General features: G+C 39.6%; 1 protein-coding gene across 1 annotated transcript; it reads right to left on the bottom strand.

Moving 5' to 3' along the window:
- Positions 1-760: 760 nt before the first annotated feature.
- On the bottom strand, positions 761-15329 carry LOC131243387 (uncharacterized). Its single transcript, XM_058242719.1, has 3 exons — positions 14737-15329; positions 1685-1888; positions 761-1229 (listed from the first exon to the last, which is right to left on the bottom strand). The coding sequence occupies exons 1-3, from the start codon at positions 15253-15255 to the stop codon at positions 1188-1190; spliced, it is 765 nt and encodes a 254-aa protein (XP_058098702.1). The 5' UTR covers positions 15256-15329; the 3' UTR covers positions 761-1187.
- Positions 15330-18741: the final 3412 nt, after the last annotated feature.

Genomic DNA, 18741 nt, shown 5'->3' with positions numbered 1-18741 from the left:
TGAGATTTCGCCACAATGGGTACTTGAACCCATGAACTCGTGTTGAAACTCTTGTGAGTCTACCACCGAGGAATGAGAAAGGACCCTAGCAATACATCTAGAAGTATTCTAGCAAACCACGTTTGGGTTTATGTGCTTGCGCGCACTTAAGGCATGTGCTGGCTACTCAGCATCAACATTTTAAAATGACAAAAATACTCCTATTGAATGGGTAAAATATACACCAATGATGGGGGTGAGTAGGTAAAATCTCAACAATTGGTAACTAGGAAGTCAAAAACCTCCAAATTACCTAAACTCATTTACACTTTGATCAAATCCTTGCCCTGTAAAACCCTCCAAAACTAATTGTGTGGAAAAATTAGCCCTATATAGTATATATAAGGTCTCAAGTCCAACCAGTTGGACTATAAATTACGGTCCACCCAGAAGATAACTTCCAACCGTTGATGCATGTGCAACATCCAACCTGTCTAATAGGTTGCATACAGCAAAAATCAGCCGCATCAACTAATCAAGTGGACCATTCTTGTATTTTGCTATGTACTAATGGCTAGAAAAATTTTCCCTATAGCATGGTCCACCCAATGAGTAGATGGGGCTGATTTTTTAAGTAGGAAATCCTCATGGTTGGGTCAACCTATTTGAGGTGTTGAATTTCACATTACTGGTTGGAAGTTATCAGCTGGGTGGACTATAGCTTGTGGTCCAACTGGTTGGACTTGAGACCTACTATATATATAATTATCAGAGGGCCTACTGTAAGAGTGTCCCACATGAGGGCCCCAGCTATCAATCTGAGAGTGAGAATGTACTACAGCAAGCAAGATATGCAACAATGGAAAACTCCCTCATCTCAGAACTAGATTACATTATGAGCTCACAGAGTTTTAGACTTCCAAGGGAAACTAGACCTCTAGATTGCTCAGTTAAATCAGCAAGTCCCTCATTTATCCACTTCCCTTTTCTTTTCTTATGGATGCAGCCAATCAGATAGATGCTCCTGGAAACTGATCACCTCAAGACAAAATCTACCCTCAGTAGGGCTTGTACAGACTGCCGAGAGCACCAGCTACACCACCCGAAAAACAATGTAAACATGTTTACGAGTCTGAAACAGGATCAAATCAGCTTACCATACTGTTTCCTGAAGATCCAATGACACGAGACCTTTAAATCCGTCTGCGTCAACGGCGCCCCTGACCAGATGATCTCATTACTTGTACCTTCTGCATTTTTAAGAAGACGAAATTTGTATGTGATCCTCAACTGGAGAATATGTGCAGTATACTCAGGTTTTCAGTTTGTATAAGTGGGCCAGGCCATAATTCAGTAGTCCAGACCGGGTTATTTTGTGCCACAGTGGATGACCATGCCCCAAATCAAGCCAACCTAACATCTCAATGATTGGCCTGCAGAGGCCCACATTCAGATGATAAAAGGCACAGTAAGTGGCCAGGATCTTCCAATCTGGGGATTTTCTGGTCCATGGCAGGTTGTATCAGACCATCAATCTGGACAGCTGAAATACAGGCCCCACTAATGCAAAATGAAAGCCCAAGTATACTTTTCATATCATCTAATTCCTCATTTACGTTAACAGAAGTTTAGCGTTTAGGAAAAAACATAACTAAAAATAGAAATAAGAAGTGGAGGAATTTGTACTCTGAGAATGAACATTTACCGGCTTATCAGTTTTCAGAGGGAATCCTTTCCTGACTCTTTGGACATGCTGTTTCTTTTTCTCAGCTGCCTTCAACTTGGTGAGGCTAGGCCTGTAAAGAATCACTGCTCGGCCAATCTGACCAACAGCTACTGATCCTGTCGATTCTTCTAATTGCTTCACCACATCGGCCAGCTCACCTGGGCAGCTGTTGTGCACTTTAAGCTGTTCATACAGTGCAGGGACTAGTTAATAACCAATACTTGTTTTTTTATTGATGCTATGAGAAGAGAGAAGGAAGCAAAGTTTTGGCTATGTTTGGATGTCTTGTCAAAATAAATTTTGTGAAATTTTAGTTTTCTATTTTTATTTTCATGTTTTTAAAATTTTCTGCGTTGGAAGTGTTTGGTTGGTGATTTAACATGCTTTGAAAAGATGGCCTAACATCCCTTGGTCCCGATTGTTACAAAATTATGCCACATGAACTGTGTAGAGCTGGGTCTACCATATTAGGGTTCTTCCAACCCTACCATATCATATGCCTTATGCATAATAGCACTCTTGGTTCGGGCTATCCTCCTGTGACAGTTCACCACTAGTTTAAAATGGTGGTGACTTATACACCTCACAAGTGCCACTGATGTGCAGCTATCCAAACCACAGTAGTGCAGGTTAAAATGTGGATAGAGCCTATCTTGAAAATCACAGTGATCAACCAATCTTGGTCATTCAATCGGCAGATATCAAATGGATGGTTAAAAGTAAAACATTGAGTGGTTCAAATTCCCAGACTAAAATCAGACTTTATTACCATATGCTCAATGTAATATTGCGTTATGCTCCATCCATGATTACGCTAGTGATTTGGACAGTTTGGATTGTCGTTCAATATACAACTACTCCATGTGCACATGGAAAACTCATGACTATTTTAAAATGGCAGTGAACTACTATTGGTGTACAGTCCAAGAATAAACGCAAGTAAGGTTGGCTAGCCTCATGCACCACTTGCCTCATGCCTGCTGCATTGGCACGTGTACATCAGGCACGTGCATAAGGTGGGCCAGCAACTAGAATGGCCCAACAATTGGGTCAGTCCACTCATCAGGTTGGCCACCTTTGCATGAAATCAAATAAAGAACTTTAAAAAACTTGAAAAATCAGGTCAGTCCACTTGTTACACCCCTTGAAATGAAGGAATCGTATATCTGCCAGCCCGCATACATCACTTACACACAGAAAGGCACATGTTTAAGTCATCTGTACATCATCTGATAGTTGCATAAGACGGACTCTTTATACTATATTGACTTTATATGACATGATCACAAACAACATCATAAGGAAAAAAGAAAAATAGACACTGTCATCCAAATGACATTTCCAGATAAAATGAGTTTCCAGAAACTGTGCTACTAAAACTACATTCCCGCATGAACATGTTTTCAAAAATTACTTTCTAGACTGTCATAAAAAAAAATGCTTACATATACACATCTACATTAAATTATAAAATCAATTTATTAAAAAAAAATAATAATAATAATAATAGAAAAGAAGAAAGAAAGAAAGAAAGAAAGAAAAGAGGCAAACTATATAGGACCGATCTCATACCTGAGCAGATCTAGGTTGAAGGTAGTTAAATCATCTCTTTGCCTAAACAAATTTTAAGAAAATACCAAAAACATTTCAGATAAAACTGTAAAACACACACAAATGGTAAACAAAAATGCCAAAATGCCCAAATATACCCAAATCAACCTCTCTTTCTTTTTCTTTTTTTTGTGCATTCCCTCCATAAATCTAGAGCACAAACAACAAAATCATGCTTCAATCGCGCGCGCACGCACGCGAGAGAGAGAGAGAGAGAGAGAGAGAGAGAGAGAAGAAAATTTTCGTCAAGAATCAGCAAGATTTGGTTAAAACATGAAACAATAGGAAAAACAATAAAATAGACCTTCATCGAAGAAAAATCAAGCATGAATTTCTCAATTAGGGCAGATTATATTAAAAACAACAGAGGAAGAAAAATTGAAAACATATTGATGGATATTTTCCACAAATTGACCCACGTGGCTTCCATTCATCTGAAGACTCTTGAATTTTGTGTTTTGATCTTTAAAACAGCACAAATCAGATTAAAACCCCTATCTATTCCTCCTACAAGCTCAAAATGAAAAAAAAAAAACGTATATATGAAACAGGATGAACAATAACAAATTTATGAGCCTCAGATTGTTAAAGGGGTGTATCGGAGATGATACATGCTGATATGTCTATGCATACGCCCAAAATAATGACACACCCCCATATCGCATCTTGTAAGACGCTGATACAGACATGGTCAATACTAACAATGCAGATCCGTTTTTTTAATCTATCAGCTGTACCAACGTTTTTTCATCCCTAACCACACAACAAAGTGCAGAATTGGTCAGTACGCCCAAGAAACTACCATCGATGTTCAATTTCCACCATTAGAGAGGAGTTGTTTTCCACAAATCAATCTTCTTCAAGGTTTAGCCTTCATCTTGATTCTTGATTAACTCCACCCCAATTCCTGTCAAGGTCTAAAATCAACACCCTTTAAATTCTCTAGAGACAAACCCAACTCATGAGATGGAACTTGACGCTTTCTTTCGTACACACGGCAAGGAAGACATCCTCTATGACATTCTTCTACTGTGTTCCATCCAAATACCACACGTGATCATAATCGGAAGAGCATACCCCAAAAAATTCACTCTCTTGATTCAGCCTTTCACACACACAGCGAGGAAGAGAGCCTCTATGAGATGGAACAAATTCAGCATTTCACACACACTGAACAGAAGACAGCCTCTATAACATTCTTCTACTGTGTTCCATCCAAATACCACATATGATCGCAACTGAGAGAGAGCATGCCCCAAAAAAATAGGCTCAGGAAGACAGCCTCTATAACATTCTTCTACTGTGTTCCATCCAAATACCACATATGATCGCAACTGAGAGAGAGCATGCCCCAAAAAAATAGGCTCAGGAAGACAGCCTCTATAACATTCTTCTACTGTGTTCCATCCAAATACCACATATGATCACAATCGAGAGAGAGCATACCCCCAAAAATAGGCTCAGGGGCAATCCCTACATAAGAGATGAGATCAACACCAAAAGATCATGTTGGTGTGGAACAAGGTCCTCATGATGGACAACCTTTGCAAGAGGGGTATGGTGATTGCCAACATAAGCGTACTATGCATGAGTGAAGAATCAGTTGACCACCTATTCATCCATTTCTCTTTGCAAGAGAATTGCTAGAAAGATTCTTGGGTATTTTTGGCATGCAATGGGTGATGCTGAAGTCTATTGCAGATCTCATTCATGCTTGGCATGGGGGAGGGGTTGGTAAGAAAGGCAAGATGTTGTGGAGGTTGGCCTTCTTAGCTGACTTTTGGGCCTTTTTGTGTGTGTGTGTGTGTGTGTGTTTTTTGTTTTGTTTTTATTTTTTATTTTTTATTTGGGGGAGGGGGGGCAACCAATGCTTCCAACAGTCTTTGCAAGGTTGGAGGTCTTTTCATGGGATAACGTGGATGCAATAGTATAGGTTTCGATTTTAATTGCTTTTGGCAATTGCATCTCTTTTGGCCTTCCAGGCCCTATCTAATAAAATCATTACTTCTCACAAATAATTGTGATCAATGGATTCCTTATCATTCCAATATACAAAGCAAAGATTTTGAAGCAACGAATTCCACTAGGAAGGTGATCCAAGGTAAGGACCCTTTTAACCATTGTCATCCAATAGAAGGCTTCCACACATGAAGTTGCCAAAGATCCTCAAACTTTAGCAAAGATCCACACATACAATTTGATGCAGGACAATTAACCACTTGCTCTAAAAGCTCGAACTGTTAGAGCATAACGAATCAATCCTTTATATCATAGCCCAGGCCCCACATCTCATGGGTTAGGACCTCGGCTGAACCCCCCTTGTGGGCCCCAAATCACATGGGCACAACCCCACACGAGCCACCCCACTCAAGCCCAATGTGAAAATGTCCCTGCATTAATCACCCCCGGTGAGGAGTCTCGAACACGAGACCTCCCGCTCTGATACCAATTTGATGCATGACAGTTAACCACTTGCACTAAAAGCTCGAATTGTTAGAGCATGACAAATCAATCCTTTATCTCATAGCACAAGCCCCACATCTCATGGGTTAAGACCTCGGCCGAACCCCCCTCATGCGCCCCAAATCACATGGGTACCACCTCACACGAGCCACCCGTCTCACACAGGCCGCCCACCTCGAGTGTGCCCCTGCATCCCACAAGCAACCCCACTCGAGCCCGGTGTGAAAATGCCCCTGCATTACAATTGTAACAAGGATGCCATCAAGAATTCAACAATCTTGAATGGAGGCCCCTTAGCAAAGATCCACACATCAATTGTGATACATATGCCACCTAGAATTTGAGACTCTTGATCAAAGGCCCCATCGCATCCTTCAGTCTATTGGCAAGAAACTTAGTGGGAAGCTCATATTGAGAACCCGCCAAGAAGAAGGGTCTTTAATCTAATTCTCATAGAATACATTCTACGTTGAAAGCAGTACATTTTTACCATGCTCTTTTAGACGAATGTTGTGATTTCTTCTCCAAAAAATCACTTTATGTCATCAAACTCCTTTTTAGAAAGGATCTTGTCACAATGAACTCTTCTAATAAGTTATTGCGATCTTACCCAAAGTTGATAGCCATATTTCCCCAAGAATTCTCACTTCTTCCTGCTCAAGATTTCCAAAAATGAGTGTATTCCACTCCTTCATTCTACTTTTTTCACACATTTAAGTTTCTTAGGGAAGCTGAACGCAGTACACCCCTAGACCTTGATCTCAATAAATCAGGATCTCCCAATGTAAGTACTTCTATTTCTATTCAAACCCTGTTTTACCTGTTGCCATTTGCAAAGGAAAATACATCTACCTTCCTATCAAGTTTATCATGTCATTTTCTCCCCTCTCATACCATGGCTAAAGAAATTGCTCATCCATAAGTAGAGGAAAGTTTTGGAAAAAATAGTTGCAGAAATCTTGTATGACTAGCAAAAGGAAAAATCAGTTCAAGTGCATCTACAAATATTAGATTTTCTTTATCAATGGACTTGTGGTCATGGACAATATGATGTTGGTCAACAAGACTAAGGAGGCAAATGCTACACTGGAGGTCTGGAAGAAGGCTGTAGAGCTACACATTTCAAGGTTAGCAGAACTGAAACAAATTTTAGTAGGAATACCTACCGAGGTGAGGCTTTAGTTAAAATCGGTATCCTCAAGATTCCACAAGCAATGTATTTTGTTACCTTAGCTCTATAATTCAAAATGATGGATTAATTGATGAGGATTTTCCACTGGAGTAACAGTTTGGTTGACGGAGTGGATATAGTTTATAAGCTAGTTGTATGACTGGGTACGGAGCGTTGGGAAATTAGGAGGGTAGATGAGCAGGATGTGTCAAGAATTTCAATATGGGGAGTAGTGAACCGATGGGACAATAGTTTCTAATGGGTTCTGTATTTTTTATGTTGATTATGTTTTTTTGGGTGGCATTTTATTGCCATGAAAGACAAATTATATTTCAAGTGTTATGTTAAATTACTTTTCCGACTCTTGTCAACTTTTTCTTTTGACATATGAGTTAATGCTGCAATCTTTTGGTAATTGGTATGGTGGTCTTTGTTGGATTTTGTTATTTGGGTTAAATTGAGAGGTGTGTTGTGGTTAAGAACTAGCAATGCCTCTTGTAAAGCAGAAAGTTAGAACACTTTAGAATTTTAATTTTGAGTTTTTTTTTTTTTTTTTTTTTTTTTTTTTGGGACAGGTGGATAGATGAAGGGCCTTGATTTTTCATCACACACCTATGGCTACGGGAACAGTTCATCCAATGGCCCCCACTGTTGACAGGCAACAACCTAAAAATAGCATGCCGGATGATGAACCATCCCATGGTGAGCATGATAATAAACAAAGGTGTTGGAATGAAACAGACCTTCGGAAATTTCAGTAGCCAAAAGTCCATTAATTTGGCAATTAGGTAGGTCCAACTGGTGCTATTTCTGACCTATAAGACATTCACAGTGTGGCCCATCAATAGATCTTAGGATGACCAACAGAGAAATCAACACATGTTGCCTGGATTACGCCATAACAACTGCATGGGAGTTGAACTCAAAACATACCAGCTGAGTTATATTTACTTGCTCTTGCTTAGTGATGAGTGTTTTCTTTTCATTTCTTTTCTTTCTTTCATTCTTTCTTTTTTGTGACTGTAATACTCTGCATGTAGTTCTGAGTCACTGTTTGGAGCATTTATCATTTGCCTTGAAATCTTCGAGCTTTTGCTGAGGGCTATCATGGACATGAGAGTAGGCCACATGTGGACAGCAGGAATTCATAACCGGTCATCTGGTAAAGTATTATTTGATTCATAACCATCCATCTGTACGGCATCGATTCATAACTGTCCATCAATTTAAAGTTGATCTTGATTAGATGGGCCGCAGTTTTTCTTTCAATTTGTACACTTCTTTAAAAAAATAGATAAAAGAAAAACAACACATGATTTCAATATCATAAGCCAGACAAATGCAAGCATTACAATTTTTGGGAATCACACTGTCTTTCATTCTCTACTCCCTCTTCAGATACCCCCTCCTTCGGTTGGAGATCCGGCCTTGGTCCAAGTTTCATTATCTCTCAAGAATCAAGAAAAGGATTTGGCCCAAACATTCCTCGAGAACGTCCAAGGGCTAGGTATGCCCTCAGAAGCTGGCTCGAGTCAAGGAAATGAGCCGCCGCTCGAAAGCAAAGGTGATCGTGCTCCAAGAAACGAAATCGCCCTCTATGAACAGAGGTATCGTTAGATCCATCTAGAAAAAGAAAGGTTTCAAGTGGATTGCGCTCGACTCGTCTAGATCTACGGGAGGAATTCTTCTTCTTTGGGATTCCTCTTCGAGATCCATGGAAGACTGTTGGACAAGGATGTTTTCAATAAACGTCGTTTTCCGGGAAACTTCCGAATTCCGTTGGATATTTTCAGGGGTTTGCGAGCCTTTCACGCCCTCCCCTCGGCCGTTATTCTGGGTAGAACTTTCTTCGGTTCCCAATAGATGGCAGCTGCCTTGGGTTGTTTGGAGACGACTTTAATGTGGTTAGGTTCTCGTTTGAAAAGCTCATCGATTTTGGTATTTCTAAATCGATGAGAGGGTTTTTTGAATGGGTTGTCAAACGCGGGATGTTGGACCTCCTGATGGGTATTATAAAATTTTCTTGGTCTAATGGGAGATCCTCCACGGCGATGTCCCTGCTAGACCGTTTCCTGGTCACTCCTGATTGGCTTTCCCATTTCTCCTTTGCGCGTCAAAAGGGCTTGCCTAAACCGATCTCTAACCATTGTACAATCCTTCTCGAAACAAAGGAAATCAACTGGAGTCCAAAACCTTTTCGGTTTGAGTTGGGTTCGATGGAAATGGCAGGTTTCAAGGAACTGGTGGCAAACTGGTGGTCTTCCTTTCAAATTGAGGGCACGAATGGTTTCATCCTCCATAAAAAGTTTCAAACGTTTAAAGGTAAGTTAAAATTATGGCACTGGGAAATCTTGGGGTAGAGGGAATCTAAAATGGCTTCCATTCTGGTAGCCATTCAAGATTTCAATCTGCTTGAGGAAGCGAGGCAGTTATTAGAGGAAGATTCGGATTCCAAAAATCGCTTATCAGTTAAATACTACTCTAGATTAAAAGAGGAGGAAATCAAATGGCGTCAAAGATCTAGGGCCACCTGGCTCAAAGAAGGAGATCTCGATACTAAAATTTTCCACTCTATGGCAAGCGCAAGGATGCGATCCAATGTCATCTCCTCTCTACGAGTTGATGGGGTCATTCTTTCTAATATATATATGAGTAATGCTCAGACACAACTAGTTGGACCGTCCAACTAGTTTGATCAATTAATGCTAATTAATGCTTAGAAAGAGAGACGGTTGTTTCTCGGTGGCTTTTACTAGGCTCTTATTAAAAAAAGATCAAAAGTCATGGGACCTACCATGGTGTTAATGTGAAATTTTCTCTGATCATCATGTGCGTCACCTCATGTTAGACCTCGGGTCCAAAAATTAGCCCCATCCATTATTCAAGTGGACCACATAATTGAAAATAGTGTAAAAAAAATCTCACCATTCAAAATGATTCCTTTAATGGGGCCTATTTGAATCATATGTAAGCATGATATTTTGGTACCACACATGGCTTTTGGTGTGGCCTCTAACGGCTAGAGTGGATTTCACATAACGATAAATGTGGGCCCTATAAAAATTAAGGGTGGACGTCTTTGCATCAACTGTTCTATTTGGGTGGCCTACTTGAATCAAATATCGGCTTGATATTTTGACTCTTTAACTAGAATGAGATTACAAATATGATGGTCGGAGGGGATCTTATAAATACATCATCACATGGTGGGCCTTATAAAAAATCAATGTTAGCCTCCCTCTCCCGCTGTTGGCTCCGAGATAAGGGCCCTCCCCGCTCATCATTCCGAGAAAAAAAAAACACCCACGAAAATAGGTGTGGCATGGTCCTCACGCAATACGGTGCATCCTTCACCGTTGGGTCACCTTAGTATACGTATTGTATATCCATGTCATTGGTCCGTATCTTCATGTCATGTTACAGCAAGATTCCAAAAAGTGAGAAGATAAAATTCTCAGGACTACCACACGATAAGAAATATTTGATATTGAACATTTATCATTAAAAACTTCTTAAGGCCCACTTTAGTGTTTATTTTCCACTTGACATAGTGATAAAGTTATGAAAACCTAGATTATGGGAAAGTGAAAAAATAATTTAAAAAAAAATTTCTTGATCCAAAAATTTTGTGGTTTACAAAATGTTTCTAATGGCTAATCACCATTGTTTCCTATGGTGTGGTCCACCTGAGACTTATATCTATTTCATTTTTTGAATAGTGTTTTAAAATGAATTAAAAATATGGTTGGATTGCATGGATATATAATACATACATCAAAGTGAGCCCCACGGTAAGGGATACACCCTGTTATGCTTGGACAAGGTTGCACCTAATCCACTCCATGCGGGGATGGAAGTTCCAGCACTGTAAAGATGGAGGGCGGATAGGCTACTGACCCTGCCACCAATGGCTAGTGGTCGGTGCTCTATGGGCCTCACCCTGATGTATTTGTTTCATCCGTGCTATTCATCTATTTTTCTATATCATTTTATGGTATGATACCAAAAAAGAGGTATATTCCAATTTCAAGTGGACCATATCACAGGAAATAGTGTTGATTGAAAGTCCACCATTAAAAACTTCTTAGGGGCCATAAAAGTCTTGGATCAAGCTGATCTTTGTTTTTATCCTACACCTAGGTCTACATGACATAATCAACAGATTGGATGTCAAATAAATAGGATAGTGGGCCTTAGGAGGATTTTAATGGTGTGTATTCAATCACTACTGTTTTCTTGTGGTGTGGTCGACCTAAGATTTATATTCCCCTAATTTTTGGGATCAAGGCCTAAAATGATCTATAAAAATGTATGGACGGCATGGATAAAACAAATACTTGATAGTGCAGCCCACAAAGCACCGACCACTGGCAACGACTCTAGCTAGCCAAACCGTGTCAGTAAAGGTAACTAAAGAAGGAGAGTAGTGCATTAAATGAGGTGAGAGATACGGAGAATGGTTGTTTCTAAATAAAGTGGGATGATTAAATAAGTTGTGCATGTGTGACATATTGGAGCGATGCCCCACATGTCTAAAAAAATCTAGTTCGTTCATTAGATTAGGTCCCATGTAAGCATATTAAGGATTTTTTATTTTTAATTTTTTTTTGGTTATCAATAATATAATATTTTCATTTACAAGAAAAGCAAGTTGCTAAAAATCCATTCCAACAATATAAATTCCACTTATATGTGTGGTTTCCAATGATGAGAATTATTTACTAATTTTTAGTACATAAAATTTTATTGGTGGGCCCTATTTGATAAACGAACTGGATCTATGACATGTAACTGCCATTATACTTATGTAAGACTCGATGTCACGTATCTTCATATGTAGTGCATTACATGTGTATAGAAAGATGATTTTTTTGTCATTTAATGCATAGCTAGTTGGACCAATTTAAATGGTCCAACTAGTTGTGTGTGAGCATCTCTCTCTCTCTCTCTCTCTCTCTCTCTCTCTCTCTCTCTCTCTCTCTCTCTCTCTCTCTATATATATATATATATATATATATATATTCTGCCATAGTGGATTCCTATTCTAAACTGCTAACAACTAATAGTGTTATTAGGCCTCGTGTAGATAATCTCCCTTTTAGAACCATCTCCGAGTCTGACGTCTGCTTTCTCGAGCGCCCTATCCTCATCAAGGAGGTTAAAGAAGTGGTTTGGGGCTTGCGTAAGGACAAAGCCCCCCTAGTCCAAATGAGTTTCCAATTGCTTTCTTCCAATCTTTCTAGGAAGTTATAAAATTAGATTTGTTCAATTTCATTGCTGACTTCTTTGACCACAACAGGTTGGCTACTGAGTTGGGGAGCACTTTCATTGCCCTAATCCCCAAATTGGAAGGAGCTCAAAAGGTCAAGGATTTTCGTCTGATCGGCCTTATTGGCTCTCCTTATAAAATCCTTTCTAAAATCCTTAGCCAAAGACAAAGGACGATCCTTCCAAAAATCATTGCCCTGTATCAATTTGCTTTTGTGGAAGGTAGGCAGATCTTGAACTAGATTCCTATAGCTAATGAGTGCTTGCACTCCCAAGCTATATCGAAGAAACCGGGAATCTTGTGCAAACTTGACCTCGAGAAGGCCTACGACCATGTGGAGTAGGCTTTTCTTGATTATGTCCAGGAGAGAATGGGATTTGGCTTCAAGTGGAGAGCTTAGATTAAAATTTGTCTAACGTCTCCTAAATTTTTAATCATAATCAATGGATCTCCTTTTAGTTTTTTCAGGCCTTTGAGAGGCATTCGTCAGGTTTACCCTTTGTCCCCTTTCTTATTCGTGATGGTGATTGAAGCTCTTAGTGGGATGATAACTCGAGGGCAGGAAGCAGGATTATACAGAGGCCTCTCCATTAAAAATGTCCACACCCCTCCATCTCAACGACAGTTTGCGGATGATACCCTCCTATTCTCCGAAGCCGATATTTAATGGTCTCCAACTTAAGTATGACAATATGTTGGTTCCAAGTGATGTCAGGATTGAAAATCAACCTTAACAAAAGTGAAATTTTTTGCATCAATCTGGAGCCTCAGGTATGTTTATCTTTGGCCGATGCATTTGGCTCCAAGGTAAGTATTTTGCCAACTTTGTATCTGGGTCTCCTTCTGTGCATTGGTAGGCCTCCCATGGCTTTATGGGGTATGGTCGTGGAAATGATGGAGAATAAGCTGTCCTCTTGGAAGCTTAATTTGCTTTCTCTGGGAGGAAGAATTAATTTGATCAATTCATCTCTTTCTAGTATGCCTATCTATTTCCTTTCACTCTTTCGTTGCCCAAAATCTGTTATCACTAAAATAGACAAGCTCAAAAGAAATTTCCTCTGGCAAGGTGGTTCTAATGGGGAAAAGTTCCCTCTTTTAAAATGGAGGGACGTTTGTACTTTGAAGGGGGGGGGGGGCGTGCGGAGCATATTAAAGACCTCAAGAAAGTTAATAAAGCCCTTCTGGGAAAGTCGATCTGGGGGTTTGGCAGTGAGAAAGACAGTCTATGGCGCCAAATTGTAGCTGCCAAGTACGGTACCACACCCTCTAGGTGGTGGACAAAAAGCTTTTCTCTTTACCGTGCCTCCTTGCGGAAAAGAATCGTCTCCACGGCCCCAACTATGCATGAAAAAATCGCCTTCAACTTGGGAAATGGTACTAGAATCAGATTCTGGCTTGATTTGTGGTGCAGAGATTGCTTGTTAGTTGAATCATATCCAGTGTTGTTTGCCATTACCTCCGACCCCAACATAGTGGTCAGAGACTGTTTTTCTTCTGATGGGAACCAACGAACCTGGATGCCTCCCTTTTGTAGGAACCTTTCAAATTCATAATTAGAGGAGTTCCTAATGTTGTTATCTTTCCTGCAGGATACTCGCTTCCATCCTTCTTTGACCTCGGATGACTCTCCTTGCTGGAAGTTAGCTTCCTCCATAAAGTTCACAGTCCAATCCATCTACAGATATCTTTCAAACTCCTCTTGCTTGCATACTGGATCCATTTGGAATTACGGAGTGCCACCAAAAGTTGCAGCGTTTGGTTGGCTCCTAGGAAGGAATATAGTACTCACTATCAACAACCTTAGGACGAGAGGCATGCAACTCCCAAATGTTAGCCTTCTATGCCTAAATGCAAAAGAAACAGTGGATCATCTTTTCTTGCACTATACCTTCACTACAGATATTTGGTGGAGTGTCCTGAGGTTGGCAGGGATTAAGTGGGTCTTCCCTAAATACGTGGACGATATGTTTTGCACTTGGCACCAAGGCACTGGAGGAGCCCTTGGAAAAAAGAAGTGGAGAACTATCCATATGGCTGTTCTTTGGGCAGTTTGGGCAGAAAGAAACAACCGTTGCCAACCATAGTGTCTCTAAGGAGGGGCTTTTCCGAGGGTTTTGGTTTTGTTAGAGATTGTGCTCCTTAGCTCCTCTTTTCTTTGGGGCTTTCTACCTGCTAAGGAGGGGCTTTCTTCTTCTTTTTTTTAAGGTTGTGTTTCATGCCCTTTGGTGGCCTTCAATAAAATTCTCATCTTCAAAAAAAAAAAAAAAAACAATACATGGTAAACGAAATTTCCAGGCCATCCAAATTCCCCCAATCCAAACAGCCCCTAAACGAGTTTTTCAGTAACCATGATGGAAGCATGCCCCATTCCATATGGGACCCATCATACCAAGATAACCAAAAACCCACTTGTACAACAACGAAAACTCGAGGGCACTATCGATATCCACCACTAGAAATTCACATAAATCCTCAAATACATGAATGCATGACACTCAAATTAGTGAGAGGGTTTACCTTCAAGAGCTCGTTGGACTCAAGGTTCTCGACGAAAGCCGCTGCAACTGACGGAGTGATGCCGGACTTGCCGACCTGTTGGCATTTGAGCTTCTTCCCGAGGCTGTGGGCGTACGAGGCCAGTTCTTTCTTTTCCTTAATGCTAAGGTTCGGCAGTGGCAACGAAGAAGAAGAAGAAGCGGCAACGGGCACTACTATAGTTCTTCTGATGGAATCTGTGATCGCTGCTGCTGCTGCTGCTGTTGTTTCCTCTTCTTGTGGTTGTGGTTGTTCGGGGTCCGCGTCCTCGTACTCGGCCTCGACTTGAAAGTCATCGACGACGGAAGAAGAGATGTGAGGGTGAGTGAGAGAAGAGCGAGTGCAGAAGAAACGGCGAGGGAATGAGGTGGGGAGAGTAAGTAAGAAAGAGGAAGAGTGATGGAGAAGCTTGGGAAGGAAGGGAAATGCAGGTCTCAGGAGATGATGATGGTGGTGGTGGGCCATCATCAGAGCTGCTGCTGTTGCTGTTGCTGCTGCCATTGACGAATGGGTGTGGTGATGGATGGATGAAGATGACGCCCAACCCTTCGCTTGTTTATCAATTCATCGATGACGAAAAGGGGGGATTTCTATTTTTATTTGTTTTTTTGACTAAGGGTGACAATGGGCTGGGTAGCCCGACCCGACTTTTGGTGGGCTTGGGCCCACATGAATTGCCCGATTAAGCATCCTACAACTATCCATCTTAAATGTATGATGTAGAGCGGGCCAAAGAGCGGGCCAAAGACACTTTCATGGCAAGGATTGGACAATAGAAGGCCCAATCAGATGCAGAAATATTCTGAATAATCAGAACCTTCAAACAATTGCAGCTCCCAAATTGAGATGAGTTTTTTGAGATATCATATATAATTTTGGGTAGAAGAAAGTACTTCCCCTTACATCAGGTTACCCATGCGATTTGTAAGATTCCAACGCATTGAGGTCAAAAGTTCTTTTTATTTTCATTTTTATTATAAATAGTAAGTTTTAGTTTAACTTTTAATCCTTTGAGTCGCAAGGGTCCTGTCCAACATGAAACATTACTTGGAAAAATTAGAAAAATAACATGGTTTGGCTAAAGTGGACATTTACTATTTTTGGCCGAAAACCATGAAGTCTAGTAGGAATGGAGATCATTTATAAATAGTGAACTTATTATTTATAATAAGTCATGTTTTTAGGGAATTTGAGTGTAAAGTTTCGTCTTACATTTGAGCTCATTATTTAAATGATTCTAATTTTGTTTTTTTTAATCATCAATCAATTTAATTTAAATTTATTAAAAATTATTTTTATTTTTATTTATCGTGAATTTGAGAAGCTCTGCGAGAAATGCAAAGAGCTCTATCGATTCGGAGTAGTTATTCATTGAGAAAGACAGTGATCAACCTCATCATATCCTTCCCTGCATAGACGTAAACCATTGGTTTCATTCTTCTAAGATGTCTATTTCTTTTGTGCATGTGTGGTCCACTTGATAAATGAATATATTAGTAAACTTCAAATGGCAAATAGGAATTTTATCAATAGGTAGGGTCAGGTCAGCCCAAGCCGAGGGGCAACTGATTGTTTTCCCAAGACCATAGCTCGGCTTGTTATGCTAGGCCCATGCCCGGCTCGGGTCGTAGCTCTGGAGTGTTGGGCAGGCCTTGGCGTATCCTTGGCTACCTCAAAATCAGTCCATTGACACCCCGACCTGTGAAGAAGCATGCCATGTCCTATACACATGCAATGGTGAATTATCCATTGGGTCCATCCTTCTACAATGCGAATAAAGACTACTATATTTTCGGAGCCTATCAGACAAATCGATCTACCCTTCTTCTGACCATAGGCTACTTTTATTTTCTTCCTTTGCTTTCGTAGGCATCCATGAGATGGATAATAAAATCTTTAAATCTGTAACTTTTAAACATATGGCATAATACCAGTGCCAACATATAGACGAACCAGGTTATTTAAATAATGCTACCGTACTAAAGATGGATGGCTTTAAAATATTCTCACCTGGCCGTGTGCTATTTCGTAATTCTTTTTTTTTGGGAATTTTAAAAAATAGTACCTCATTAGTATGGTATTTATTTCTTGGTATTAATTTTAATTAAGTTTTCATTAAACTACCTCATTAATCAAGTTTCCTTTCAAATGAGCACCTTCCGTTAGTTTTCTCTAACATCTGTTAGTTTAAGGAATGATTTTTCCTAAAATGATGAAAATGTGCATTAATTAATGAGATTGCTTAATAAGAATTAAAAGAAATCGGATTGCTTAGTGAGTAACTCAGTATGCTCTTATCATATTGAGTAAATTCAGTTGGGCCCACCTTAAAAGTATGTAGTTTATCCACACTGTACATTCATTTTTTCCATCTAATATAATGGATTGAGCCAAAAATTGAAGTATATCCAAAGATCAAGTGAATCATACCATAGGAAACAGTGGGGATAATGATTTCCACCGTTGAAACTTTGGCAGGCCCCATAGTGACATTTATTTGTCATCCAAACTTTTGATAAGATCATACAGACATGGATGAAGGTAAAAAACAAATATAGGCTTGATCCAAAACTTCTGTGGCCCCCAAGAAGTTTTCAACAGTAGATATTCAATTCACCTTTTTCCTGTGGTGTGGTCCATTTGAACATTGTATATGCTTCAATTTTGGTCTCAAGATCTAAAATTATCTGTTAAAATGGATGGACAGAGTGGATAAAATACATAAATCATGGTGGACCTCACAGAGTTTACTCAATACGCTAGGCCTAGTGGGCTATTACGCAATCCGCTTCCGAATTAAAAAGGTACGTGGATGTAAATATGTGTTACAATAAAAGAAAAAAATATTTTTCCTAAATTGATGAAAATGCTCACTAATTAATGTGATTACTTAATAAGAGTTAAACAGGTACCCAGATGTAAATATGTGTTATTATAGAAAAAAAAAAAAAATCATCCTTCCTAAAAGTGACAAAAATGCCCACTAATTAATGAGATTGCTTAATAGGAATTCAACAGGCACCTAGACATAAATATGTGTTAATATATGTAAAAAATTGCATAGTATTAGCGATGCAGTTGCTCATTTCCATGATGTATCCTGGCAGGTCATCCATTTCCCTAGCATATTCAAAATCTCAGGTGGACCACGTCATAGGAAACACTTCCTATGACATACCTTAGTGCCCATCATAATGTTTATTTTCCATCTAACCCATTGATTACGACGCAAACCTGGACAAAAGGAAAAAAGAAGAAAAAAACAAATATCAGCTTGATCCAAAACTTTTGTAGCCTGCAAGAGGTTTTTAATGATGGGTGTTGCCTCATTTTTTGGATCATACCCTAAAATGATCTTGGAAATAGATAGACAGTGTGGATCAAACCCATACATGCCCATAGAGTACCGTATGCAATTTAGGTTGAAGGCATCACTATTAGGCAAATCTTTGCAAATCACGGAATCTTTATATATTAAGAAATATTTTTTACTCACACTGTAACTCCTTTGTTAATGATTTGATAAGGGGATTTGATTCCCTCTCCTCTCTTTATGTACATCACAATGTAAAGAATTTAGATATATAAAAAGTTAAATTTTTTCCTCAAAATACGCCTCTAGCCTTGATTTTGTCATGGTATTAGAGTAGAATGTTGTGTTCGAATTTCGGGAGCAGCAAATATACCTCCCTTATATATTCTCTCACAAGGGGCGTTTATGGTGTTAGTTATGAGTGTCCCTTTACCCTTACATAGTATGTTCATGTGTGGAGTTTCACCCCGCGTGTGCGAGGGAGTGTTAAAGTCCCTTGATATACATTGATACACTATCCTGTAAACAATTTGAGCTTTTTGAGCAAGCAATTATTTGGCACGGTATCAGATTATCCCTCCACATGTATTCTTTATCCCTTATCAAAGTATCCTTCATACAGTCGTTTCTCCACTAATTACCTTACTTTACTTTCTGCCTTATCATTTCATGAT

Source organism: Magnolia sinica, chromosome 4 (genome assembly GCF_029962835.1).
Source record: "Magnolia sinica isolate HGM2019 chromosome 4, MsV1, whole genome shotgun sequence".
Classification (NCBI taxonomy): Eukaryota; Viridiplantae; Streptophyta; class Magnoliopsida; order Magnoliales; family Magnoliaceae; genus Magnolia; species Magnolia sinica.
Note: the sequence above shows the minus strand (reverse complement) of the source record. Positions and strands in the feature narration are given on the sequence as shown.